The sequence below is a fragment of the Erinaceus europaeus genome, chromosome 11 (assembly GCF_950295315.1).
Source record: "Erinaceus europaeus chromosome 11, mEriEur2.1, whole genome shotgun sequence".
In the NCBI taxonomy this organism is placed as follows: Eukaryota; Metazoa; Chordata; class Mammalia; order Eulipotyphla; family Erinaceidae; genus Erinaceus; species Erinaceus europaeus.
In genome coordinates this window covers 54,121,900-54,149,897 of record NC_080172.1, presented here as the reverse complement: position 1 = coordinate 54,149,897, position 27,998 = coordinate 54,121,900, and the positions used below count along the sequence as shown (strand labels likewise).

The following is a 27,998-nucleotide window of genomic DNA, read 5'->3' as shown; positions in this document are numbered from 1 at the left end:
TCAAAAATAAAATAAAAACAAAAACACCACCACTTAAACCTTTCCCACCTCCCACCCACAAGCCCCAGACTTCTTGTCCGCCAAGGAGCTGACTCACCAACCATATCTAGTCTTTAGCTTGACACCCAGCTAAACGGATGACTCTGTGACAAGTTTTGCTTCAACTTTTATTTGAAAAATGTATTTAAAAGTCTGACAAATTTTTAACATAAATTACACCTTTCAAACCCATTTCCATGACTCTGTGGTTAGCAGTGGGAGGTACAGACATGAGAGAAGGTAGAAAAATGTAAGAAGCACCGAAGAAGAGAGCAGTGTGTGTCCAGAGGAATGGTATCAGAGCAAAGCTGAAGGTCAGAGTGACCAGAGTCTAGGAGTCCCCCACCCCACCCCCCGACACTCTATTCTGTCACCTCAGACTCCTGAGCTACATTAGGGCACCAAGATGAACTACTTTCAGAGTGACTAGCTAGACTGGAACCAAGAGTAAATTGGGAATGTGTCTTTATGATCAATCTTAAACCCTGAAATACTGCAGGAAATACACTGAAACTTGAGGGGGAAAAAATAGGAACTTTGATCACTGTAAGTGGGGGAATGTTGGACGTATGTTCAATCAGGGTGGATCCTACTAACTGCATTTCTGAACCCCACTCCCATCAAACAAAATGCTTCCGTCTTCCACACCCCCACCCCTACCCAAAGAATTGGTAGGAGCTCATCAGACCGGCTCTGTTTCCCTAAATCACTCTACTTTGTTCAAGGAAAGGACCAGAACAAAAGACACCTGAGAAAACTGAAAATGCCTAAAGACCACTGTGTCTTCCTGTCCCCACCAGAAGCAGACTCCCTGGCCAGGTGGGGAGCAGGCCTGATCTTCAGACAAAACTCCCTGAGTCTTGTTTTGTCTGGTTCTAGGGCTGGGAACCAGAAATGGAGCTTCAGATTCAGGGAGGTGGGGGGTGCTGGAGCACCAGTTCTACCAGCCTCCTCTCCCTTCCTTCCATAATCCCACACTGTATTCCAGCTTCAAGTAGAAGAAATCACCCCTTTAGAGAGCCAGCCCGGAGAAGTTGAGACTACAAGCAGCAGGGACTGAAACCCATGCTAGTGCAAGCCACACTGAATAAAGACTTATTGGGACCTGGTTCATCCATGGCTCAAGCTCAGGATGACTTAAGGGGTATGGGGGTAGGGGGTGGAAACCACGTAAGAGAACAATATCTTGATTCTAGAATGATAGCTTGGGGAGCTGGACGGTAGGGCAGCAGGTTAAAGGCACATGGCGCAAAGCGCAATGACCGGCTTAAGGATCCCAGTTTGAGCCCCTGGCTCCCCACCTGTAAGGGAGGCCACTTCACAAGCAGTGAGGCAGGTCTGTAGGTGTCTGTCTTTTTCTCCCCTTCTATGTCTTTCTGTCCTCTACTGATTTCTCTCTGTCCTATCCAATAACAATGGCAGCAATGATAACAATAACAAGGGCAACAAAAATTGGGGGGAAAAAAAGAGGCCTCCAGAAGCAGTGGATTTGTAGTGCAGGCACCAAGCCCCAGCAATAACCCTGGAGGCAAAAAAAAAAAAAAAACAGCTCAACTGGAGAGATAATTTTTGTCCCCCAGGAAACATTTGGCACTACTTGGTGACATTCTAGGTTGTCCAAACTGGGGTAGGCCAAGGATGCTGCATCCAGGTCAGTCCTACCCAGTTCAGAATGTCAGAAGTACCTCAACTGAAAAGCTTGCTCTTGAGGTCTCCCTGTTCTCACGCTGGGAACAACTCCGCAACACAGAAATAACTGCTTTCAGCCAGCTTCTCTCATCATCCCTCCCATCCTCCTGTGACAGAATTCCCGCCTGGTTGCCTTTTGAGATTCTCTTGAGTCCCCTTCCTCCTCTCACCGGGGCCAGTAGGGAGATTGGCAGAGGCCAGGCCAGGGTCCCAAGACTTAACTGGAATGTTATCGGGTCAAAATCTAAACCTTAAGTCTTATTCAATAAGAAACAACTAGGTTCCTGGTGGGTAGGGTGGAGGGCAGAGGTAGCAGCAGGATAGGGGAAATCAAGCGAACTCACCTTAAATTCAATGTTTAATGAAAAAAGGAGTGGGGAGGGAGATGGTGTGGGAGCTAATAATGCTACAGAAACTTTGGGTTAGAGATCTAGGTAGAGAAAGACCCTGGTATTGGCAAAGAGATACTGAAAGACTGTGCTGTGAGCTTAAGGTCTGAGACCTCAGAGAAAGAGTGGAGTAGACACTGGTCTCCCTCCCAGGACGATGTCTGCTTCAGTTCATTCTGGAGGAGAGAGAAGGGTGGGGAGGTAGGGAGTTTCTCAGCAAAGCCAGCTTTAGCTCTGAGAATCTCACCCAGCTACCCTGCTTAAGAGTTCCAGGTCACGATCGTCTCGATCATCATGCAGGAGAAGGGGATTCATTCCAGGTCCCCCCTCAAACTCCTAGTTCAGATCTGAGAGTATCCAGGGCTTCAGCTGAGCTCCTCTGGCCATCCAGTAATCATATGGTCAGTCCTGCTGCCTTGACCCCCATCTCCAGGAGGGGCTGCAGCCAGAGGGAGTGAAGGGAGTCCAGCCCCCAAGCCTTCTGAGGCACTGTTAGGCAGGTGGGGAAGAGAAGGACCCTGGGGTCACAGGTTCTAGGTAGGATCTGGTGAAGGCAGCATCTCTTCTGGACCGGACATAGAGTAGAAGCTTCAAGACAGCAGAACCTGATTTGAAAAAAAGATGATTGAAGAATCTCTAGTGCTTTGGATGATGGCGTCAGCTAGAGCAAATGCTGAACTACTTCTTGTATGTCTGTTCTTTCCTCTCATACTGCATATCCCTTTCTGCCTTTCTGTTTGCATTTCTTGATGCTACATTCTTTTTCTCTTTAAAAAGTCATGGGGGGGGGGGTCGGGCGGTGGCACAGTAGGTTAAACGCATGTGGCGCAAAGCACAAGGACCAGCGTAAGGATCCCGGTTTGAGCCCCAGGCTCCCCACCTGCAGGGGAGTCGCTTCACAGGCAGTGAAGCAGGTCTGCAGGTGTCTGTCTTTCTCTCCCCCTCTCTGTCTTCCCGTCCTCTCTCCATTTCTCTCTGTCCTATCCAACAACGAACAACATCAACAGTGGCAATAATAATAACCACAACGAGGCTACAACAAGGGCAACAAAAGGGGGAAAAATGGCCTCCAGGAGCGGTGGATTCATGGTGCAGGCACCGAGCCCAGCAATAACCCTGGAGGGAAAAAAAAAAAAAAAGACATTGGGGGGGCCGGGTGGTGGCGCACCTAGCTAAGTGCACACATTACAGTGCACAAGGACCCAGGTTCAAGCCCCTGGCCCCACCTACAGGGGGAAAGCTTCATGAGTGGGGGAGCAGGGCAGCAGGTGTCTCTCTGTCTCTCTCCCTCTCAACTGCTGTTTCTTTTTAAAAAAAAAAATTAAAAAAAAAATTTTTATTATCTTAATTTTATTTAGTGGATAGAGACAGCCAGAAATCGAGAGGGAAGGGGGTGATAGGGAGAGACAGAGAGACACCTGTAACACTGCTTCACCACTTGCAAAGCATTCCCCCTTCAGGTGGGGACTGGGGGCTCGAACCTGGGTGCTTATGCACTGTAACGTGCGCTCAACCAGGTGCGTCACCACCCGGCCCCATTTCTCTCTGTTTCTATGCAATATATTAAAAAAAATAAAAATATTTTTTAAAAAGCCATTGGGTTTCTATTCTTTTCTCCTTTTTGCCACCAGGGTTATCACTGGTACTTGGTGCCTGCATTATGCATCTACTGCTCCCAGTGGCCATCTTTCCTTCCCTCTTTTTTTTTTTTTATTATTTCATTTGCCTTCTTTATTTTATTTTATTTTATTTTATTTTATTTTATTTTATTTATTAATGAGAAAGAAAGGAGGAAAGAGAAAGAACCAAACATCACTCTGGTACATGTGCTGTTGGGGGCTGACTCAACCTCATTTTTTTTTTTTTTTTTTTTTTTTTACCAGAGAACTGCTCAACTCTTATGCTGGTGTGGGGGATTGGACCTGGGACTCCAGAACCTCAGGCATGAGAGTCTGTTTGCACAAGCATTATACTACCTACCCCCACCCCCTTCATTTTTCCCCCACACCTTCCTTCCTTGTTTGCTTACTTTCTTGATAGCACAGAGACCCAGGTTTGAGCCCTCGTCCCCCACCTACAGGGGAAAGACTCACGAGTGGTGAAGCAGGGCTGCAGTTGGCTGTCTCTCTTCTTCTCTATCTCCCCTTCCCTCTCAATTTCTGACTGTCTCTATCTAATAAATAAAATAAAAGATAATTTTAAAAAAGAGAGAGAAGAGAAAGAAAGAGAGAAACCTGCAGACCTGCTCATTGATCCTGAAGCTTGTCCCTGCAGGTGGGGGACTGAACCTGGGCCCTGCACATGGTAATATGTGCACTCAAACCAGAGTATCACTGTCCGGCCCCTTTCTTCTCTCTCTCTCTCTCTCTCTCTCTCTCTTTGCTTTTTAAATCTTTATTTATTTATTGGATAGACAGCCAGAAATCGAGAAGGAAGGGGGTGGTAGAGATGGGAGAGAGACAGAGAGACACCTGCAACACTGCTTCACCACTTGCAAAGCTTTCCCCCTGCAGGTGAGGGCTGGGGGCTTGAACCTGGATCCTTGTGCATTGCGACATGTACGCTCAACCAGGTGTGTCACCACCCAGGCTCGCTCTTCTCTCTCTCTCTCTTTATTTAGTTTTTAAATACATTTTATTTATTGGATAGAGAAATGAGATGGACAGGGGAGACAGAAAGGAAGAGAAAGAAATACCTATAGCAGTGCTTACCTGCAGGCAGGGGACTAAGCCCCGTATCCCAGAGCCCCGCCCCACTAGGGAAAGAGGGAGACATGCTAGGAGTATGGATCAACCTGTCAATGCCCATGTTCAGCGGGGGAGCAATTACAGAAGCCAGACCTTCCACCTTCTGCACCCCATAATGTCCCTTGGTCCATGCTCCCAGAGGATAAAGAATAGGAAAGCCATTGGGAGGGGATGGGATATGGAGTTCTGGTGGTGGGAATTGTGCGGAGTTGTGCCCTCTTATTCTATGGTTTTTGTCTGTGTTTCCTTTTTTAGAAAAAACTTATCTTTATTTATTGGATAGGAATAGCCAGAAATCGAGAGGGAAGGAGATAGACAGAGATACCTGCAGCCCTGCTTCACCACTCGCAAGGCTTTCCCCCCTGCAGGTAGGGGCCAGGGACTCGAACCCGGGTCTTTTCGCACTGTAACATGTCACTCAACCAGGTGCACCACCACCTGGCTCCGTGTTACCTTTTTATAAATAAAAATTATTAAAAAATTTTTTTGAAATGAAAGCAGGTGCTAGGCTGTGACATACCCAGTTGCCCACATGTTGCCATGTGCAAGGACCCAGGTTCTTTTAAAGATTTGTGGGGCTGGGCAGTAGCACACCCAGTTAAGTGACAATAGTATTAGGTGTAAAGACCCATGCAAGGAACTGAGTTCAAACCTCCGATACATTCATAGCAGGGGCACTTTACAATCGCTGAAGCAAGTGTCTTTCTTTCTCCCTCTCTGTCCCCACCTCATCAATTTCTCTCTGTTCTATCAAATAAAAAAGGGGGGGTGGGGTAGGTTGTGATGCAACTGGTTGAACATACATGTTACAATGCACAAGGATCTGGGTTCAAGTCCCCAATTCCCACTGCAGGGGGAAAGCTTTGTGAGTGGTAAAGTAGTGCTACAAATGTCTCTCTCCCTATCTCTCCCTTCCTCTCTATTTCTGGCTGTTTCTATCCAGTAAATAAAAATAAAAAGATAATTTAAAAACTTTTTTTTTTTTTTTTAGCAGGGCACTCAGCTCTGGCTTATGGCAGTGTGGGGGGTTGAACCTGGGACATGAGAGCCTCAGGCATAAAAGTCTCTTTGCATAACCATTATGCTATACTCCCACCCTTTAAAAAACTTTTTCTTAAAAATATTTATTTATTGTGGTCCAGGAGGTGGCGCTGTGGATAAAGCATTAGATTCTTAACCACGAGGTCCCAAGTTCGATCCCTGGCAGCACATGCACCAGAGTGATGTCTGGTTCTTTCTCTCCTATCTCTCTCAGGAATAAATAAATACATTCATTTAAAAAATTATTTATTGTGGTTTGGGAGGTGGTGCAGTAGATAAAGCATTAGATTCTCAACTAAGAGGTCCTGAGTTCGATCCCCAGCAGCACATGTAACAGAGTGATGTCTGATCCTTTCTCTCCTCCTATCTTTCTCATGAATAATAAATAAATTCTTAAAAAAATAAAAATATGTGGTCCGGGAGGTGGCGCAGTAGATAAAGCATCGGACTCTAAAGCATGAGGTCCTGAGTTCAATCCCCAGTAGCACATGTACCAGAGTGATGTCTGGATCTTTCTCTCTCCTCCTATGTTTCTCATTACTAAATGAATAAAATCTTTTAAAAATAATAAATAAAGATATTTATTTATTCCCTCTGGTTGCCTTGTTGTTGTTGTTGTAGTTATTACTGTTATTAAAGAGAAATGGAGAGAGATGGGGAAAACAGAGAGGGAGAGAGAAAGACACCTGCAGACCTGCTCCATCGCTTGTGAAGTGACTCCCCTGCAGGTGGGGAGCCAGGGACCGGAACCGGGATCTTTACACCGTTCCTTGTGCTTCACGCCACATGCACTTAACCTGCTGCTACCTACCACCTGACTCCCGATATTTAAAAAAAGAAAAAGAAAAAAATGGTCATCAGGAGTAGTGGATTCATAGTACTGGTATCGAGCCCCAGCAATTAAAAAAAAATGTTAAACTCTTTTCGGAAGATGTGGTGGCCAATGCAGTGGCGCTCTCGGCCACTTGTGCTCACCATTGTTCTCGTAGAGGAGTAAGAACGTAAGGAAGCTGTACCTGCAGCCTTGGCATTTAAAGATACCAGAAAGATCCCTGTAAAGCCAAAAGTGGCCATCCACTGAATTAGCATCACACTGCCCAGCTATACAAGGTGAAGCCCTGGAGAAAGTGTGTGCCGACTTGGTCAGGAGTGCAAAGGAGAAGAATTTGAAAGTGAAGACCAGTTCGGATGCCTACCAAGACTTTGAGAATCATTACAAGGAACCCCCCGTGCTGAAGGGTCTAAGCATTCCAGATGAGGATCCACAAGCAGCTCACTGACCTACACAGTTCTTCTGAGATCATTAAGCAGATTACGACCATTAGTATTGAGCCTGGAGTTAAAAGTTGCAGATGCTTTGATTGACTTCTTAAAATAAATCGGTAATTTGTTAACAAAAAAAGAGTTGTTTATGTGGCCCTACGGAGTAATGTGGTAGATAAAGCACTGGACTCTCAAGCATGAGGTCCTGAGTTTGATCCTCTGCATCACAAGTGCCACAGAGATGCACTGGTTCTCTCCTCTCTTCTTAATAAATAACCTGGAACTGGGGGTTGGGCGGTGGCGCACCAGGTTAAGTGCACATAGCACGAAGCACAAGGACCTGGGCAAGGATCCCGGTTCAAGTGCCTGGTGCCTCACCTGCAGGGGGTGGGGGGCTGTTTCACAAGTGGTGTCTATCTTTCTCTTCCCCTTCTCTCTCAATTTCTCTGTCCTATCCAAAAAAAAAAAAGGGAAAAAATGGCCACCAGGAATAGTGGATTCGTAGTGTAAACACCAAACCCACCAGGAATAGAGGATTCATAGTGTAAATACCAAACCTCAGCGATAACACTGGAAACAAACAAACAAAAATCCTGGGACCTGATACCTCCAAGTCCAAAGCTCTAGGCTAAGCCACCCTCCTAGGTTGCAAGATCCTATAATTTCTTTTTCTTTTTAATTTCGTCACAGGGCTCATAGTGCTGGCACTATGAGTCCACCACTCCTGGCAGTAATTTTTTCCTATTTTATTTGATAGGACACAGAGAAATTGAGAGGTGAGGGAGAGGTAGAGGAGAGAAAAAGAAAGACACCTACAGACCTGCTTTATAGCTCATGAAGTTTCCCCTCTGCAGGTGGGCAGCAGGGCTCAGACCCAGGTCCACACAAATGGTAACGTGAGCACTCAAATAGGTGTGCCACAGACCAGCCCCCAAGGATCCTACTTTCTTTCTTTCTTTTTTTTTAAATTCATATCACAACTAGATCTGGTGCTTTTCTATTCTTTTTTTGGATAGGACAGAGAGAAATGGAGAGAGGAGGGGAAGACAGAGAGAGGAGAGAAAGATAGACACATGCAGACCTGCTTCATCGCTTGTAAAGAGCTGGGGGCTCGAACCGGGATCCTTACACCTGTCCTTGCACTTTGCACCATGCGCACTTAACCCACTGTGCTACCACCTGCCCTCCAGATCCTACTTTCTTAAGGCTTCCATTTTAACTATTCATACTCTAAGGTTTCATTTGGGTAGTGGGTCAGGATTTGAAAGCAGGGCATCAGGACATATTGGAAGGACTGGTGGGGAGGCTGGAGGTGTTATTGGCATTTCCCTGATCACTCACCTTTCCTGCTGAGGCTATAACCCTCGAGAATTGCTCCATGGCCTGTCTCGGTTCCCCTTGGATCGCATCTGCTCCTGAACAGCACCTGTCTGTGACACAGCAGAGGTGAGACCTTTCCTACAGCAACTCATCAGAGCTCTCCCCCCAGTACCCCACCCCACAGCAGACTCCTCCTTCTTGATATGTTAGCCATTCAGAAAAGGTTAAAACTGAGTACCATTCCTCCAGGGGGAAGTCTCAATAACTTCCTTTACTGACCTTCATGAGGACGAGATAATCTCTGACTGATAAAATCCGCTCACAAAAAACTTTCATATTTATCTGAGTTTTGCAATCAGCAAAACTCCTATTTCCAGGCCCACTTCCCTTATTTTGTAAGAACAGCATATCAGACATTATTTAGGACAAGGTTGGCTCAGCTCAGTCTTTTTCTTGTCCCACTCTCCCAACTGCAATATGGCTTACTGAGCCACTGAGGTGGCATTAGCTTCATTTTTAAAGTCCTTAAAAAAAAACAACAACTCTCCCCCTCTGCAACCACTGTTTATAGCTAAGGCTCGACATCTGCATGACAAACCTACTGCTCCTGGTGGCATTTTTCTCCCTTTTTTTCTTCTTTCTTTCTTTCTTTTTTTTTTTTTGATAGACATAGAGATAAGTGAGAGATATGGCTGGGGGAGCAGTGGGGGAGGGGGAGAGAGAGAGAGAGAGAAAGCTGTATCGCTGTAGCACTGGTGTACTGCTCATGGAGCTTCTCCCGAAGTGAGAACTGGTAGCTTGAACCCAGCTCCCTGCACACTGTAACGTGTGTTTCATTGAGTATGTCACCACCCAGCTTCTTCCTCCTCCCCTTGTTAAGATTTGCTTTATTTACCATATATGAAAGTTTCACATGAGATGAGAGAGAGAGAGAAAGAGGGAAGTCAGAATATCAATCCAGCATTTGTCATGCTGAGGATCAAACCAGGAATGTAAGGCTAGTGCTCTACCAGTTGAGTCATTCCCCAGCCACAAGAGACTCTGAAGACATATATATGGACCCTCAAGCATGAGGTCCTGAATTCTAGTCCTGGCATCACATGTGCAACAGTGATGTACTGGCTCACTCGCCCTATCTCTCTCATAAATCAATAAATCTGAAATAATAAACACACACACACACACACACACACACGAGGAGGCATATGACCAGAGGCCTGAAGCACAAGGTCTCAAATATGTATACACACAGCTGCTACCTGGGACAAAAATCCTAGATTCTTGCTTCCCCATGGTGTTATTTTGTTATGACCTCTGCTTGAACTTTCAAAAAGGGGAAGAGTTCTAAACCACAAGCACACATCAGCTCCTCTCCATCCCCTCATTACCATGGCAAGTCCATCTCCGGCCCCCATCTCCCCAGAGCCGATGTGAGTCAGGTGGACAAAATTCATGGGTTCCCCAATCATGGTCCGGTCAATCCGTCTCCTCTTCTTCTTCTGCTTGGAGGAGACAGGGGAGTTATGTCTGAAAGCCCTACCACCCCAGGCCTAGGGGAGGAAGGAAAAAAAGAGTCTTGAAAACCATTAAGGGGCAGCCTGGGCAGGTGGCACAGTGGCTAAAGCTTTGGATTTGATAGCATGAGGCCCTGAATTTGACCCCAGAGTCATGGTCTGGTGTCTTCCCTCTCTCTCTCATGTTTCTCAAAAATAAATAAATAAAATCCTAAAGGAGGGGGGGGACAGGTGGGGAGATAGCATAATGGTGATGACAAAGGCTTTTCATGCCTGAGGCTCTGGGGTCCCAGGTTCAGTCCTCATCACCACCATAAGCCAGAGCTTACCAGTGCTGTGGTAAACAAAAATCCACTAAGGGACAAGCTAAGGGCCCCTGTGGGGAGAGGGCACAGCATTACAGGAGGGAAATCACCCTGTAAGGCTAAAACAGCATAAATGTACAGAAAGGCAGTCAGGATGGTGAGGGCAGCGGCCTGCAAAGGCCTATCAGACAAAGAAAGGGCATGTCAAGGTCACTGCTGGCTGATGAGGAAACAATGGAGAACACTGACAGGTGTTATGATACGCCTACAACCCCCCCAACCCCAACTCAGAAAGGACAGGCACAGGGAGGGAGTGCTCAGGCTGATTCCTTCTTCTAGCTCCCATTCCTCCCATTCCATGGACACATCTGACTGGATCTAGAAGCCCTCCCGACAAGAAGTGTGCTTACAGACAGCAGATGCTAGGTCTAAGTCACGGCACCCAGCCACCAGCTTCTGTGTGAGGTAGGGCTGGGCAAACTCACCGGCTGGGGCTTCTCCACCACGCAGCAACCTAATTTGTGCCAAAATTCACTCATGTTCCTGGAAGGTTCCAGTTTTCACCCTGCTGCCGGAGGCCCCAAAGGGCTCTTGTGTTGGTGCCAGGATCTTCCTACTCCTCAGTAGCCTGGGGTGTAACTGCGCGCTGGTGTCACCCAACCAGATGACACTGGGTCAAGAGAAGTCTTTGCAGCCCCTGAAGCGAGCAATGAAAGCCTGTGACTCAGATCTCAGTCTTGGGGGGGGGGGTGGTGGTGGTGGCAGAGAATGGGGCTGACAGGCAGGTGGGTCTCCTTCTCAGCCCCAAAGCCCGCGTGAGCATAGACAGGAGAAAAGAACTCCCCAAACCCCCAGAAACCTCTCAGCGAGCCCAACTTTTCTAATTCGCTCTTGAGGACTTAGTTCTACACTCCAATTCTAACCTTCCCGAAACCTAAGCAGAACCTAGGGGTTAAGGAACAGTAGCTGTAGTCACAGGGGTGGGGGTTGAAACGTTTGAGGTAAAAGGATAGGAGGGGATGAAAGGAAAGGCATAAATGAGCAAAATTTGGGGCACAACTTCCTCCTCCTCCTCTCTGGGTTTGGGGCAGGAGGGGAGGGGCATTTAACTGACTTTGAAGAGGAAATGGTGGTTTTTTTGTTCTCACAAACAAAGCCTCCACACACACACCCCCACCCCCTGCCCCTTCCTTTACTCACCCTGAACACAGGTTTTGCTTAAGACCAAGAAAGGCCTGACCAACTGAGTCCCAGATACTGGCCTCAGGAAAGGTCTCCAATGAGAGGGGTCTCCTCTTGCCACCTGCCCTCCTGACTTCTCAACTCCCTCAACTAAGATTCAACACCTCCCATTCAACAGTGCCTTTCGAAATTGACCTTGAGGTCCTCCTCCTTTCTAAAAAAATATTTTAAAATTTATTTTTTATTATCTTTATTTACTTATTGAACAGAGACAGCCAAAAATTGAGAGGGAAGGGGGAAGATAGAGAGGGATAAAGATAGAGAGACACCTGCAGCCTTGTTTCACCACTTGTAAAGCTTTCCCCCTGCAGGTGGGGGCCGGGGACTTGAACCTGGGTCCTTGTGTATTATAACGTGCGCTCAACCAGGTGCACCACCACCAGCCCCCTTAAGGTCCTTCCAGATGCCTGCTGACACTGCCTGTGTCACCGCACACCTGTGTGTGCAGCTATTTTTACATACTCGGCATGCGCGCACGCGTGTGTGCGCGTGTGTGTGCGTGTGTGTGTGTGTATGACACAGATTGTGTACAAGGTTTAGGTTCTTGTGCCAGGTGTCCTCTCTCTCATGAGGAATCTTTTCCTAGCTTCTCCACCCTCTTCACATGTCCCATCGTGCCACTCTGCTCTGCCTCACACCCCAGAGCCCAGGGCCTCCCTCCCTCCTATTCTCCTTCATGCTGTGACCTGTTCTCTCCTTCCTTACTTTCACACTCAAGCTTCACTCAAAGGGAACTTTCCAAGGGCAGCAGCCCTTCCTCCCTTAAGCAACTCTAACACCAACTATTCTCACTGCATTTCCTTATTCCTAGCATATAGATTACCCCAAAGACTCCAAATAGCCACTTTGCACCAGCAGAAATCTCTTTCCCCAAACCTCCTGCGGAAGTTCTGATGCCCTAGCAGCCTAGTCTGTTCCAAGAATGGGGATTTTAATTTTTTTAATGACCTTCAGATAAGTACACACAAACACTGAAAGTCAACTTCTAGAGGAGAGAAGGACTGGGAGTCCAGGCTCTCTCTCACTTCCTTTCCCACTACTGGAGGGGAGGAGCCAGCAGGCAAGGCGGAAGTGTGCACACAACAGTCCAGAGAGGGGAGCTGTGGTCCCAACTGGGAAGTTACAGAGCCGCTCATGCTGGTGGTATGGGCTGAAGGGGGGCAGGGGGTGGCAAATGGATAAAACAATGAAGAATCGGAGGAAACCCCCAACACTAGCTGACAGCCTGGACTGACACCCGCCTCTCCCCAAACACCCTCCCTAAAAAAATAATAATAAACTGAGTGAACAGTGATGGATGGTGGGAGGGGAAAGAAAGGGGGAGGGGAGGGGGAGAGGGAGAGAGAGAGAGAGAGAGAGAGAGAGAGACACGCGCAGTGGAGTGAACAAGGATGGTTCTGTTCCTTTTCCAGGGATCTGGCCAGAGCTGGGCGGAGGGAGAGCTTGTGAGTGGGACTTGGCATGAAATGACGGATGATGATGAGGAGTGACCAGGAAATTCCATTCCCTGGGACAGAAAACAGGGTCTCAGAAGCTCAGGGGTGGGGTCAGAGATTGAAGACCAGGCTGGGCAGGGTGAATGGAGAGAGAGAGAGAGAGAGAGAGAGAGAGTGTGTGTGTGTGTGTGTGTGTGTGTGTGTGTTGGGGGTGGGGGGGTGTTAGATGAGAAAGCCAGAAAAGGAACTTAGGGCCTAGGCTGACACTGTCTTTTAAAATGCTCAGGGGGCAGTGGCTAAGAAATATTGGGTCTGCCCCCTCTCCCTCACTACCCCCCAAGAGGTACCTGAACTTCACCACCAGACACTCTTACTTGAAACAAGGAAAAGGCAGGCTGGGCAAATGGGGTTGGGGGCTCCCCAGGATTAGGTCCCCTTGAGGGCCCAGTCTGCAGCGGTAGAGTACTCTGCCTGCGTTTGGAGTTAACAGGGTGAACCAGGCACCCGGACTATCCCCAAGGTCACAGGGGGAGGCAGCCGGGGCGCGGAAGGGAGCAAGGTTCTAGGGAGGAAGGATGTACAGAGGTGGTTCCCCAGTTCTAGTCTAGGCCCAAACCGGTTTTCCCAGTCCCGCTGCCTCCGGCCCCAAGGCCTCTAGCCCGCTGCCTGACAAGCCTTCACAAGAAGCAGCTGGAGAAAGAGAAAGACCGAATGGAGGGGGCAAAGCTGGCTCGGGGCCCGGGGCTGCAGCTGCCCGAGGGTGGGGACCTCGCGCATAGGGGCGACTAAGAGGCAGCGGTGGGTGGTGGGGAATCTAAGAGTGCACCCCGCTTTTCAGCTAGGCGACAGGCACTTAACGCGACACCCAGCATGCCTGCCCCAGAGGACAGAGCCAGGCCCCAAGTGTCCCCCTCCCCAATCTGTCCACTCGCAGACTCCACTTCTGCCCCCTCGTAGTCGACACGAAGTCCCCAGCCGCTCCCGAGCTGGGCCGGGGCCGCGGCCTCTCAGTGAACTGTGCCCTCGGCCCGGGTCCGAGGGAGTCCTCCCAGCTCGGCTTCACTTTGTCTAACGTCCTCCCACCAACCCTGCCAGCGCCGCAGTTGGGGGTCTCGGAGAGACCCTGCCCCCCTCCAGCCCTCCGACTCCCCGGCCCCTTCTCTCCCCGCAGCCTCGCCCCGCCGGGTCCAGGATGGGGTGCTGCTCCGGGGGCGCACCGTCACCCCCGCACCCGGCGTGTCCCCGGCGGGCGGGCGGGCTCACCTGCTGTGCTCGGCCTCGGCGCTGCAGGCTGCGGCGGCGGGAGCACCGCTCCGAGCCGGGTGGTCAGGGCTTCCCGGGCAGGCGCGGCGGCGGGGACCGGGGAGCCGAGGGCGGGCCGGCAGAGGTGGGGCTGTCCAGGGCGGAAGCGGCGGCAGCGACGCGATTACGCAACGGCGAGCCCGGGAGCCTCGCACTGCTCGACCCGGCCGCCAGGGGCGCTGTGCGCCGAGGCCGCCGCACCTGCTGGGCGCCGGGGCTGGGGATGAGGCTGGGGCGAATCTAGGAATCTCAAGGTGAAGACCAGCCCCAGGCATCATGTCAGGTTTTGTGGAGCTAAAGCCAGCAGCTCCCCCCACTCCCCACCACGGGACACAACCATGTTCACAGATTAGGAGAAGTACACCCTCCAATCTATAATCTGCCCATGGGTGGGGGCAGAGGGTAAGGATCTTTTTTTTTTTCCCTGATGTTCAAAACCACTTCCTAAACTGAAGTCCAAATTTTGGGTAAGAAAGGGGAGGGCACTCCTCCCTATCATCGAGCTAAGATTACTGATCATAAACCCCACAGGAGAGGAGGAAGAACTGCTCATTTATCACGCTGTCAGCAGGGGTGTGGAGGGGCGGGCGGGTGTAAGAGTCGGGAAGAACAGTGCAGACCAATAAGCCTTCCGAGAGGCAGGTGCCTCGGCCCCCTCCTTCAAATGTTCGGAACCGATCGTCGGAATTAGCCGAGTCAGGCAAGGAGGAGGCGGACAGCTCTTCCGCCCTCCTTAGGAGGGGCTGCATTGCAGGGGGAGACCGCGCCGACAGGCTCTGTCACTGAGAGGGAGTGCAGAGACAAAGCCCCAGCAGCTTTCTTTCTCTCCAACCCTGAGCAGACGCCGGAGCCCTGAGCTACTCCCACCATCTTTGAAGCACGCTAGTAATTCATTGATAGCAGGTAAAGCGAACGGGGTAGGGTGGAGGGGCTGCAAAGACAGCACTGCTGCCTTCTGGCTAGGCTGAAATCCCCAAGTCAGGGAGAAGCTAGAGGACGCTTCTAGAGGGGAGGTTGTGAACAACGGGTAGTTATTTGCTCATGTTTTTTGCGTCTAGCTGGGATCTCCATCCCTGCCTTGTTATTCTTGACAAAGGCATTCATTCCCTACAATTCAGGTGTGGTTAGCACTCTAAGCCTTTATCTCCTCCCATTCATCTATTTGCCTGTTAGGTGTTGCCCTTTGTATTTTGTATGTTATCTTCAAACTAGTTGTCTATATCTCCCTCTTCAACCCATAATTGGTCCTACTATTTTTTTAAAATAAATTTGTGCTCTTACTGTATTGTTCTAGCCTCTACTTCCTTCTGTCTATTTACATTTTTTAACAGCCTCCTGCTCTCCCAAACTCAAATCTTCTTTCAAAAAAAGAGGCAGCTTGTGGAGGAAAGATGTGTGTGGTGGTGATGGTGCTGGGGGAGAGGGAAGACACACAGTTCTGTTTTGGAGAACTGTCTGATCCCAGATTGAAATCTGTACATCTCACAAGAGCCAGCCATGGGGGCAGATTTTGGAAGAGGAATTCTTAATTAGGTTCAGTGGAATAGGACTAATGGGGGAAATCCAAGCCCAGAGCAAAGTACGTGTGCCCAGAAGCCAGCAAAGCTTCTTTTTCCCCACCAGCAGCATGACACAGCAAAGCTTGGTGGAGTAGGCCCCGGATTCCCACAGAGGGGCTGGACAAAGGATGTCTGGGTGTGTCTGGCTGGCTTCAAGGCAGTGGATCATTTTATACTACAAATTTGCTAATCATGGAAGAGTGTCATCTCAAAATTTTTGTCTAAAATAGCTGGACAGTTTGAGATGAAGGGGAGTGGACAGTATTATTGAGCATCTGTTATGGTTCTAAGGCAAAGTAAGCCCTGTAAGATAAATAAATGAGAGAGAGAGAGATGAGGTTTGCATGAAGAACCTTTGGCAAGGAAAGAAGAAGCTAACTGAAGAGGGACTTCTTGAAAAATGTGGGGATTTGAGAAAACAATTTTATATTGAATATAAAATTTTGATGACTAAGGTAGGCTGTACTAGCTTCACTTTTCTATGTAGTCTATATTCTTGGCATATATGAGCATCTTTCTATAATCTATTTGATTTGCTCAGTACAAGCCTCTCTTTTTTTTATTGTTGTAGTTATTGATGTCTTTGTTGGATAGGACAGAGAGATATTGAGAGGATGGGAAGACAGAGAGGGGGAGAGAAAGATAGACACCTGCAGACCTGCTTCACTGCTTGTGAAGCGACTCCCTCGCAGGTGGGGAGCCAGGGGCTCGAACCAGGATCCTTATGCCGGTCCTTGTGCTTTGTGCCATGTGCGTTTAACCCACTGTGCTACCACCTGACTCCCAAGCCTCTCTTTTTTTATATTTTATTTTAGTGAAAGAAAGGAAGATACACAGAGAGAAAAGAACACTTCTCAACTCTGACTAATGGTGGTACAAAGGATCGAACCTGGGACCTTGAAGTCTTAGGCATGAAAGTCATTTGTATAACCATTTTACCATCTCCCCTGACCAGTACATGCCTTTCTTCAAAATTTTTTTTCTTTTTAATTTTACATTTTAATGAGAGAGACTCAGAAGGAGAGAGAGATCAGAGCAGATCACTGGTCAGCTCTAGCTTATGGTGGGGCTGGGAATTGAACCTGAGACCTCAAAGCCTCAACATTCAAGTTTTTTGGATAATCATTATGTTATTTCCCCAGCTCTTTCCACTCCTTCCCTCCCCTCCCCTCCCCTCCTCTCCCCTCCCCTTCCCTTTCTTTTTTCAACCAGAGCTTTGCTCAGCTCTGTTTTATGGTGGTGCCAAGATTGAACCTGAGGCCTCTGGGACCTCAGGCATGAAAGTCTGTTGTATTATTGGTGGTGCTATCTCCCTGACTCTCGGACTCTCAGTATGTCTCTTAAGTCAATGGTATTGCTAAAGAGTTTAGACCTTTTAAGTTAATGTTTGTTTTTCTGCCAGAGCACTGCTCAGTTTTGGCTATGGCAGTGCTGGAGATTGGAACTGGGACCTTTGGTATCTCAGACATGAAAGGTTTTTTTTTGTTTGTTTTTTGCCTTCAGGGTTATTGCTGGGGCTTGGTACCAGCACTATGAATCCACTGCTCCTAGGTTTTTTTTTGTTTGTTTTTTAATAAGACAGAGAGAAGTTGAAAGGGGAGGGGGGAAGTAGAGAGGGAGAGAGAAAGGCACCTGCAGACCTGCTTCACTACTTGTGAAATGTCTCCCCTGCAGGTGGGAAGCTGAGGGCTCAAACCTGAACCCTTGTGTGGGTCCTTGTACTTAGTACTATGTGTGCTTAATTCGGTGCACCACCATCCAGGCCCCACGAAAGTCTTTTTGCATAATCCTGCTATCTCCCCAGGCCAAAGTTAGTATTTATTCTTTTTTTATTAATGTTTTCTTATATCTTTTTTTTTTTATATAGAATAAAGACAGGGAAATCAAGACAGAAGGGTGACACAGAGATGAAGAGAGACACCAGCGGTGCTACTTCACCACTCCTGAGGCTTACTTCCTGCAGTAGGGACGGGGGGCTTGAACTTAGGACCTCATACATTGAAACATCACAGTGTTTCTTTTTTAAATTTTTTTTGCTATTTTATTTTTTTATTATTTATTATTATTTTTAATTTATTTATTTTCCCTTTTGTTGCCCTTGTTTCTATTGTTGTTGTAGTTATTATTGTTGTCATCGGTGTTAGGACAGAGAGAAATGGAGAGAGGAGGGGAAGATAGACGAGGAGAGAAAGAGAGACACCTGCAGACTTGCTTCACCACCTATGAAGCGACTCCCCTACATTTGGGGAGCTGGGGGCTCTAACCCAGATTCTTATGCCGGTCCTTGCTTCATGCCACGTGCGCTTAACCTGCTGCGCTAATTATTTCTGGGGCAGTGGTGTGGCACACCCCGTTAAGCACACATAGTACTAAGCACAAGGACTGGCGAAAGGATCCAGATTGGAGCCCCCACCCACCACCTACAGCAGGGACGCTTCACTAGCAGGTCTGAAGGTTTCTTTCTCCCTCTCTATACTCTGTCTCTCCCTCCTCTCTCAGTTTCTCTCTGTCCTGTCAAATAAAATGAAGGAAAAACAAACAAACAAACAAACAGTGGTACAGAAGGTGACTCAGTGGATCTTAAAGCATTGGACTCTCAAGCATGAGGTCCTGAGTTAAATCTCCAGCAGCACATGTACCAGAGTGATGTCTGGTTCTCCCTCCCCTTCTATCTTTCTCATTAATAAGTAAATAAAATATTTTTATATTTTTATTTATCTACATATATATTTTTTGCCTCTGGGGTTATTGCTGGGGCTCACTATGAATCCACTGCTCCTGGAGGCCATTTTTTTTCCTTTTGTTGTCCTTGTTGTTTATCATTGTTGCTATTGCTGTTGTTGTTGCTATAGGACAGAGAGAAATTGAGAGAATTTTTAAAAGATCGTCCGGAAGAAAAGATCGTTCAGGAGGTGGCACAGTGGATAAAGCACTGGACTCTCAAGCATGAGGTCCTGAGTTCAGTCCCCAGCAGCACATGTACCGGAATAATGTCTAGTTCTCTCTCTTCTGTCTTTCTCATTAATAAATAAAATCTTTTAAAAAAATTTTTAGGGAGTCGGGCAATATCACAGCGGATTAAGCGCACGTGGCGCGAGGCGAAAGGACCGGCCTGAGGATCCCGGTTGGAGCCCCCGGCTCCCCACCTGCAAGGGGAGTCACTTCACAGGCGGTTAAACAGGTCTGCAGGTGTCTTTCTCTCCCCCTCTGTGTCTCTCTCTGTTTCTCTCTGTCCTATCCAACAACAGCAGTAACAACAACAATAATAACTACAACAATAAAGCAACATGGGCAACAAAAGGGAATAAATAAATATTTGGAAAAAAAAATTTTAAGAGAAAAAAATGCCCACCTGTTTGGATTCCTAGTGCTGGCACCAAGCCCTGGCAGTAACCCTGGGGGGGTGGTTATTGTGGTCTGGTAGCAGTGCACCCAGCACACTAGTACCTGGGACTTCACAATCTCAGGCATGCAATGATTTTTGCATAACCATTATGCTATCTTCCCTCTCCCCAAAAGACTTTCATGCCTGAGGCTCTAAGGTCCCTGGTTCAGTTCCCCATATCACCATAAGCCAGAGCTGAGCAGTGTTCTGGTGTCTTTCTCTGTATCTTTCTCACTAAAATAAAACAAATATAATATTTTATTTAAATATTCTTTAATTTCCCCAATATGAATCTATTTACAAAGCATTTTATTTGTTGTGGATAGGGACAGAAAATTTGAGAGGGAAAGGAAGAGATGGAGAGCTATAAAGTGAGATAAATTATTCTATTTATTTTTATTTATTTAAATATATTTCTTTATATTTATATATTGGATATCGAGAGAGAAGTGGAGATAGGGAGGGAAAGAGAAAGAAGACACCTGCATCACTGCTTCACCACTAGTGAGACTTCTCCCTTGCAGGTGGGGACTGGTGGCTTAAACCCGCATCTTTATGCATTGTAACAAGAGTGCTGAACCAGGTGTGCCACAGCCTGGCCTGATTCTTTTATTTTATTATTATTATTATTATTATTATTGGATAAAGAGTGAGAGAAATTGAGAGGGGAGGAGGAGATAGAGATAGATAGATAGGGGCCTGCAGCTCTACTTCACCACTCGTGAAGCTTTTCCCTTGCAGGTGGGAACTCAGGTCCTTGTGCACTGTAGTGTGTGCACTTAACCAGGTGCACCACTGCCTGGCCCCCTGATTTGATTTTATTTTATTTGCCTCCAGTGTTATCACTGGGGCTCCGTGCCTGCACTACAAATCCACTGCTCCTGGAGGCTGTTTTTTCCTTTTTGTTGCCCTTGTTGTTTATCATTATTGTTGTTGTTATTGCTGTCATTGTTGTTGGATAGGACAGAGAGAAATCCAGAGAGGAGGGGAAGTCAAAGAGGGGGAGAGAAAGATAGACACCTGAAGACCTGTTTCACCACTTGTGAAGCGACCCCCCCCTGCAAGAGGGGAGCCCGTGGCTCAAACCAGGATCCTAAAGCCGGTTCTAGCGCTTTGCGCCCTGTGTGCTTAACCCGCTGCGCTACTGTACGATCCCCCCCCCCCCATTTTATTTTTTAAAAGAGCCTAGAAAGTACCCAATTTGCTGTAGAGAGGGTAGGTAAGGGATAAGCTATAAAAGCAGTCAACTAGGTAAACAAGTAATTGGTAATACTGTAGTTAAATAAAGAGGGCCCAGGTGGTGGCATACCTGGTTAAGCACACATATTACAGTGTACAAGGACCTGGGGGCGGCTTCATAAGTGGTAGTTGTGCGGTAGGTGTCTATCTTCACCCTTCCCTCTTGATTTCTCTCTGCCTCTATACAATAAATAAATAAAGGCAAACAAACAAAAAAAACAACTCTTGAAGTTCACTTCTTAAGATTCCCAGAAGTGCAGACCTCAGGGGGAGTGGGCTAGGTGGTAGGTTCAAGCACCCTCTCTAGTTTATTCTCCATTCTGCTAATTGCTGTGGGGATGAGCCTAGTATCATAGGACGATGACCTCACCTTTCCAACACTCTCCCCACCCTGTTCCTGTCCCTGCATTACCCTCCTCCCTAAACAGCCTCTGCTGAGTAATGCTCAGTTCCCATGGCTTATTTTGGAATTTGAGTTGAAGGAGAAAAAAGGGCAACTAAGAATTTGTTTCTTTTTTTAGTATTTATTTATAATTGGATAGAGAGAGTGAGAAATTGGGAGGGTGGATAGGGAGAGAGACAGAGACGCCTACAACCCTGCTTCCCCACTCTTGAAGCTTTCCCCCTACATGTGGAGATCAGGGACTTGAACCTGGGTCCTTGTGCACTGTAACATGAACGCTCAGTCAGGTGAGCCACTGCCTGGCCCCTTCAGAATTTGTTTCTGATTTAGGGTTGTACAGGGGATTGAACCTGGGACTTCAGAGCCTCAAGCCTGAGAGTCTCTTTGCATAACTATTATGCTATCTACCCCTGCCCCAGAATTTGTTCCTAACATTAAAAACATCCTAGCCACTCACTCTTCCCCCCAACACACACACACACACACACACACACACACACCACACACACACCACACACACACACACACACATGCTCTAGGTTAACGCTTTCATTCTCTGCCTTTTAGTGACATTCACATTATATGGCATTGAAGCATCCTTATAATGCTTATGGTCTGCCTGACACATTATATAGGGGCATTATGAAACATTTTTATTAAGTTATTATTATTTATTTATTTGGCTAGCACAGAGAGAAATTGAGAAGGGAGAGGAAGATAGAGAGGGGGAGAGAAAGATAGACACCTGCAGACCTGCTTCACCACTTGTGAAGCGACCCCCCTGCAGGTGGGGCACTGGAGACTCAAACCAGGATCCTAGTGTGGGTCCTTGCACTTCGTACTGTGTGCACTTAGCCCGGTGCACCAGCACTCGGCCCTCCCATTCTGAAACTTATTTAGGCCCCTGGGAGAGCTGAAAGCCTGGAGAGAACCAATGTGTTGGGAAAAGGCCACTCTTGGAGGGGGCTTCTATTTTTGGAGACTGTGGAATGTTCTTTCTGCTTCTTTGGAAACATTTCAGCTAATGCTTCTTGCCCCTTAGCCAGTAAGCATTGGGGTGGAGGCTGTGGGGCAATTTCATAGTGATCAGAGTGGGTGGAGTGAGCAGAAAAGGTGAAAGGAGTCATTATGAAAACATGGAAAGTTACCTGATTCCATTAAAGAACCTTCTCCTTCCAACCTGAATTTTCCTTTTCTGAAATTTCCAGTCCATTGGCTCTCAACAATCTAGATTCTAGCATTGGAATCAGGAAAAGACCCAGTTAAAACATAAGGGATTTTTTTTTTTTCTTTTTAGTTGGTATGACAGAAATTGAGAGGGAAAGGGAACTTAGGGAAAGAGATACCTGCAGCCCTGCTTCATCACTTGTGAAGGTTCCCTTCCCTCTGTAACTGGGGACCGGGACTTGAACCCTGGTCCTTGTTCATGGTAACATGTGCCCTCAACCAGGTATGTCATTGCCTGGCCCCAGCATAGGAAAATTCTCTCAGCACCTGGGTTTTGTGTGGAAAGAGAGATTGTTTGGGGGCCAGGTGGTGGCACAACTATTTTTTTTTTCCTCCTCCAGGGTTATTGCTGGGCTCGGTGCCTGCACCATGAATCCACCGCTCCTGGAGGCCATTTTTTTTCCCCCTTTTGTTGCCCTTGTTGCAGCTTCGTTGTGGTCATTATCATTGCCCTTGTTGACGCAATTCGTTGTTGGATAGGACAGAGAGAAATGGAGAGAGGAGGGGAAGACAGAGGGGGAGAGAAAGATAGACAGCTGCAGACCTGCTTCACCGCCTGTGATCCCGGCTCGAACCGGGATCCTTACGCCGGTCCCTGCGCTTTGCGCCACATGCGCTTAACCCACTGCGCCACCGCCCGACCCCCGGTGGCACAACTATTTAAGTGTTCACATTACAATGCACAAGGACCCAGGTTTAAGTCCCTGGTCCCTTCCTACCTGCAGGGGGAAAACTTCACAAGTGGTGAAGTTTTGCTGTGAAGCAGTGCTGCAGGTGTCTCTCTAGCTCTCCCCCTCTCTATCTTCCCCTCCCCTCTCAATTTCTATTGCTACCCAGTAATAAATAAAAATAAAATAACCTTATGAAAGGAAGAGAAAGAGGGAGGTTGTCTAGAGAAGCAGACTGGTAAAGCTTATCTGTGGGTAGTGGCAAGGCTTTTCCTGGTATTAGTCATTGAGGTGAAAGTAACCAGTAGCCTGGAATGTCTTATGTGCAAAGCCCAGCACTTTTGAAGAGTGCACAAGTAGATAGGTTTTCGCCTTTGGATAAGGTCTTAGTTCCCTAAGTGAGACAAGACTCTCTATACAAGACCTGTAACAGTGGTCTGTAACCCCAGCCTGATATAGGTGGTAAAATTCCCTCTGGGCACTGGGAAAATGCTGGAGGGAATAGCTGAGTAAACTTACTCCTGGAAGAAGGTTTTGTTTTGTTTTGTTTATCTTTATTTATTGGATAGAGACAGCTAGAAATTGAGAGAATAGGGGGAGATTGAGTGAGAGAGAGACAGAGACACACCTGCAGCACTGCTTTTACCACTTGCAAAGCTTTCCCCCTACAGGTGGGGACTGGGCTCTTAAACCTGGGTCCTTATCCCTGAAACATGCATGCTCAACCAGGTGTGCCACCACCCAGACCCAGATGTGAGGTTTTTTTCAATTATTTTTATTTATGTATTTATTTATTTATTGGATAGAGATAGCCAGAAACTGAGAGGTAAGGGGAGATAGAGGAGAGAGACAGAGACACCTGCAGCCCTACTTCACACTTGTGAAACTTTCCCCCTGCAGGTGGGGGCTGGGGGCTTGAACCCAGGTCCTCGCGCATTGTAACGTGCGTTCAACCAGGTCCCTAGAAATGAGGTTTTTTAAAAAATTTTTATTATCTTTATTTATTTATTGGACAGAGACAGCCAGAAATCAAGAGGGAAGGGAGGGATAGAGAGAGTGAGAGACAGAGAGACACTACAGCACTGCTTCACCACTTGTGAAGCTTTCCCCCTGCATGTGGGAACTGGGGGCTCGAACCAGGATCTTTGCGCATTATATAACATGTGTGCTTAACCAGGTGTGCCACCACCTGGCCCCCTTAGAAGTGAGTTTTTAATAAGGGGTTAGGGGTTAGTGAAATACCTCACTTGGGCAGTGTGCTGCTTTCTCATGTTCAAGACCCAACTTTGAGCCTGGCCCTCATTCCATTAAAGCTTTCCAGGTTCTCTGGTCTCTCTCACGCTCTGCTTGTCTCAATAAAAACCACAAAACTTTCTAATACAGTTTAGGAGGAACACAGCTGATATGCCAGAGAAGGTCTTCTCAGTGATACTATGCCTGTTATACAGAAGGCAGCCAGGCACCTGCTTTGTAAGACTCAGAACCACCCAGGTTCCGAGACCTCTCATGCATGTTAGTGTTGTGGTGTCTTTTCCTCTGTCTCTCTCTGCTCTATCTGAAAAACTGGCTCAGAGAAGGGAAGTTCAGGGAGAGGGGAAAAAATCAAGTATTGCTAGAGCAGTGAGTTCAAGGAAAAGATTCCTCTAAGGACTTTGAATAGAGTCTCAAAACTTAAGCAGTATTGTAAGGTGGAGAATGAGAGTATTAAGTAAGGTAGGTAAGAGCATGTGAGAATTGCTACTGTGCAGGCTGTGCAGTAGCGCAGCAGGTTAAGTGCACATGGCACAAAGTGCAAGGACCGGCTTAAGGATCCCAGTTCGAGCCCTCAGCTCCCCACCTGCAGGGGGGTCACTTCACAGGCAGTGAAGCAGGTCTGCAGGTGTCTATGTTTCTCTACCCCTCTCTGTCTTCCCCTCCTCTCTCCATTTCTCTCTGTCCTATCCAACAACGACAATAAGCAACAAAAGGGAAAAATAGCCTCTAGTGCATTTGTAATGCAGGCACCGAGCCCCAGTAATAACCCTGGAGGCGAGAGAGAAAGAGAGAGAGAGAATTGCTCCTACTAGTAGTGGAGTAAGAGAGAGAGAGAGAATTGCTACTACTAGTAGTGGAGTAAGATTCTAGAAAGTCTTGCAAACCAGACCCCCCCAGTAGCCAATAAATAAGTCCCCTCAAGATGAAGTGAAATTAGGAAATAGCACTAGAAGTAGAAGGAGCTGCAGTTTGTCCTGGGGAACTGGGATTATGTACAGGGGCAAATTGGGAGATGACATTTGTAAAGCAGAATGGCTGCTGGAACACAGAGACTGACAAGTGGTTTCTTTCTAGGAAGTGATGAGGGACCCTGTGAGTAGCCAGTACAACTCCTTTCTTTTCTGGAGGATGCCCATTCCAGAGCTGGATCTGTCTGAGCTAGAAGGCCTAGGTCTGTCAGATACATCCACCTACAAGCACAAGGACAGCAACGTTGGCAAAATGACCGGGCAAGCCACTGCAGCTGAGCAAAAGAAGAACCCTGAAGGCGATGCCCTCCTTGAGTACAGCACCTTCAACTTCTGGAGAGCTCCCATCGCCAGCATCCACTCTTTCGAATTGGACTTGCTCTAAGGCCCAGACTTTGCCATCCTACCACCTGGCCCTCATTGCCTTCCCTTGCCCGCCCCTCCCACTTTTACCCATTTTCATCTTGCTCTCCCCCATACTGTGTTCAGGTGGTGCTGATGAATCTGCCAGAGTTGTCTTGTATTTATTTGTTTGTTTATTTATTTATTTATTTATTTATTCATTCTTTCCTGTTAGCTTCTCTCAAAAGCTTTCAAACCACAAAGGAACAGGTTCAGGTCATGGTAGTGTCATGTCACGAGGACATTAATTCCAGAAAACTGGCCTGAAGACATCCCTAGAGAGTGGTACAGTAGTGCAAAGTGGAGGGCTTTTCACTTGATTTGAATCAACTTCAGACTGCTCAGACTGCTCAAACTGCCTTAGTTTCCTGCTACAGGCAGGACCCAGGTATTTCTTCATGGGTTGAAGAAAACTTGGTAACTTTTAACTGGAGATCATCTGCTGTAAGACTGGTTTCTTAAATGGCTAGAGCAACGAGACTCTTGCTTGTCTGAGCCTGTTCCCTCTTTTTCTCTGGGAAATTAGGGTGGGTGGGGGGTAAAGATATAAAACAAGAGGAAACAATACATCATGGAAAGTAAAAATGTCAAGAGGGTGGTGTTTCTTTTCAAGAAAAAATGGTACAACTTTGCTAACTCTAGGATGAAAACTTTCGCTGAGGGAATTCACTGATTTCAAACCTAAAAGATGCAGTCTTGCCATGTGATCATCTGTAAAGTTCTGATCCATTCTTCTATAGGGCAGAGGGTTTAGTTAATAGTAGTTTAGTCTTGTCCTATTTCTGGTGTCTGCAATACCAGTGAATGGGAATTGGGCAAAATTCTTCAGCTAATTTAAGATCTTGAATGGATCACGTGTGTTTTACCATATAACTTGTCCCCAAGTTTTTCCAAAATTATTGTTAATTTGTGTTGCCCTTTGCTCATTTCTTGAATAAAGATATTCAACCCCAGGACTAGATTTGTTTCTCTTTGCAGGGAGCAGTACAGATCTCAAAATGTAGCCTTTATAAACAAAGACCTTTGTGTTAAACATACAGATAAGAAGGGGGGAAGTATGGGGGAGGCTTAAGCCATTTAAAATTATTTAGGGGGAGTCGGGCTGTAGCGCAGCGGGTTAAGCGCAGGTGGCGCAAAGCACAAGGACCGGGATAAGGATCCCGGTTCGAACCCCGGCTCCCCACCTGCAGGGGCGTCGCTTCACAGGCGGTGAAGCAGGTCTGCAGGTGTCTTATCTTTCTCTCCCCGTCTTCCCCTCCTCTCTCCGTTTCTCTCTGTCCTATCCAACAACGACGACAACAACAATAATAACTACAACAATAAAACAACAAGGGCAACAAAAGGGAATAAATAAAATAAAATATTAAAAAAAAATTTTTTTTTAATTATTTAGGGTGGGGAGTCTGGCGGTAGCGCAGCGGTTAAGCGCAGGTGGTGCAAAGCGCAAAGACTGGCGTAAAGATCCCGGTTCAAGCCTCGGGCTCCCCACCTGCAGGGGCATCGCTTCACAAGCAGTGACGCAGGTCTGTAGATGTCTATCTTTCTCTCCCCCTCTCTATCTTCCCCTCCTCTCTCCATTTCTCTCTGTCTTATCTAACAACGACGACATCTATAACAACGACAATAGCTACAACACACTCACACAAAATAATAACTACAACAATAAACAAGGGCAACAAAAAGGGAAAATGAATATAAGTATTTTTTTTTAAAAACCTTTAAAAAATTATTTAGGGTGAAAGCTACAACCACTACTGCTTGTTCACTGCCTGCCACTACTATATTTGAGGTCAGAATTCTTCCTCAGAAGGCACTGGTGATGACAACAAATCTCACTCTCAACCTAGGTGCCTTAAAAAAAAATGAATGTACCCAATTATTTTTTCTATATTTTCCCTTTTGTTGCCCTTGTTTTTCATTGTTGTAGTTATTTATTATTCTTATTGATGTCGTTGTTGTTAGGTCAGAGAGAAATAAAGAGAGGAGGGGAAGACAGAGGGGGGAGAGAAAGGTAAGACACCTGCAAACCTGCTTCACCGCCTGTGAAGTGACTCCTCCAGTTGGCTCCTTACGCCTGTCCTTGTGCTTTGCACCATGTGCACTTAACCCGCTGCTCTATCGCCCAACTCCCTTGCACGCAATTATTTTACCGATTTGTTTATAACTCACTTAGTGCCGGCCCTATCCATCTATGCTTCCCAGGGGGGCAGGGGTTCAAACCGGGTCCTTCTCTACGGTGACGTGTGTGCTCAACCACATGCACCACCGCCAGCCCCCCCCCCCATAACTCACTTTTCAGTGAAACACGCACAGTGAGAACAAATTTACAAATAAATTGGGGGTGTCTACTATGATGAAAGGCAATTTGGGGGTGTCCACTTTGACGAAAGACACTCAGGAGTATGTAACAAGGAACACGAAAGATTTTGACTCAATAAGGGATGCCATAAATAATATGGAAAGCAAAGCAATTTACTTTTTATTTTAATGAATAGAGACCATAAACCATAGGGAAGGGAGCGAGACAGGAGTAAGACACCTGCTGCACTGCTTGTGAAGCTTCACCCCTGCAAGTGAGGGAACCGAAGTTGAGGCCTAAAGTAAAT

General features: G+C 47.2%; 2 protein-coding genes across 6 annotated transcripts; one reads left to right on the top strand and one right to left on the bottom strand.

Annotated features, from left to right (window-relative positions):
- Positions 1–149: 149 nt before the first annotated feature.
- CDC42SE1 (CDC42 small effector 1) lies at positions 150–14,580 on the bottom strand. 2 transcript variants are annotated; one of them, XM_007531532.3, is made up of 5 exons: positions 14,249–14,390; positions 10,793–11,004; positions 9,877–9,987; positions 8,510–8,598; positions 150–2,722 (listed from the first exon to the last, which is right to left on the bottom strand). In XM_007531532.3, exons 2-4 carry the CDS (start codon positions 10,844–10,846, stop codon positions 8,524–8,526), a joined length of 240 nt encoding a protein of 79 aa, XP_007531594.1. In that variant the 5' UTR covers positions 10,847–11,004; positions 14,249–14,390; the 3' UTR covers positions 150–2,722; positions 8,510–8,523. The 2 variants fall into 2 exon arrangements, with proteins under 2 accessions (XP_007531594.1, XP_060057692.1); XM_060201709.1 differs by lacking the exons at positions 150–2,722; positions 8,510–8,598; positions 9,877–9,987 and having other exon boundaries at positions 10,843–11,004; positions 14,249–14,580.
- MLLT11 (MLLT11 transcription factor 7 cofactor) lies at positions 10,626–26,345 on the top strand. 4 transcript variants are annotated; one of them, XM_060201710.1, is made up of 3 exons: positions 14,896–15,190; positions 18,901–19,027; positions 25,097–26,345. In XM_060201710.1, exon 3 carries the CDS (start codon positions 25,103–25,105, stop codon positions 25,373–25,375), a length of 273 nt encoding a protein of 90 aa, XP_060057693.1. In that variant the 5' UTR covers positions 14,896–15,190; positions 18,901–19,027; positions 25,097–25,102; the 3' UTR covers positions 25,376–26,345. The 4 variants fall into 4 exon arrangements, with proteins under 4 accessions (XP_060057695.1, XP_060057694.1, XP_060057693.1 ...); XM_060201712.1 differs by lacking the exons at positions 14,896–15,190; positions 18,901–19,027 and adding an exon at positions 10,626–10,772; XM_060201711.1 differs by lacking the exons at positions 14,896–15,190; positions 18,901–19,027 and adding an exon at positions 14,554–14,689.
- Positions 26,346–27,998: the final 1,653 nt, after the last annotated feature.

Excerpts from the sequence above, each read along its gene's own strand:
- MLLT11 (XM_060201712.1), top strand. The coding sequence starts at position 25,103 with ATGAGGGACCCTGTGAGTAGCCAGTACAACTCCTTTCTTTTCTGGAGG.
- CDC42SE1 (XM_060201709.1), bottom strand. The coding sequence starts at position 14,565 with ATGATGCCTGGGGCTGGTCTTCACCTTGAGATTCCTAGATTCGCCCCA. Across the intron at positions 11,005-14,248 it reads GCCGAGGCCGAGCACAGCAG|GGGCTGCAAAGACTTCTCTT; the intron begins GTGAGCCCGCCC and ends TGCTCGCTTCAG.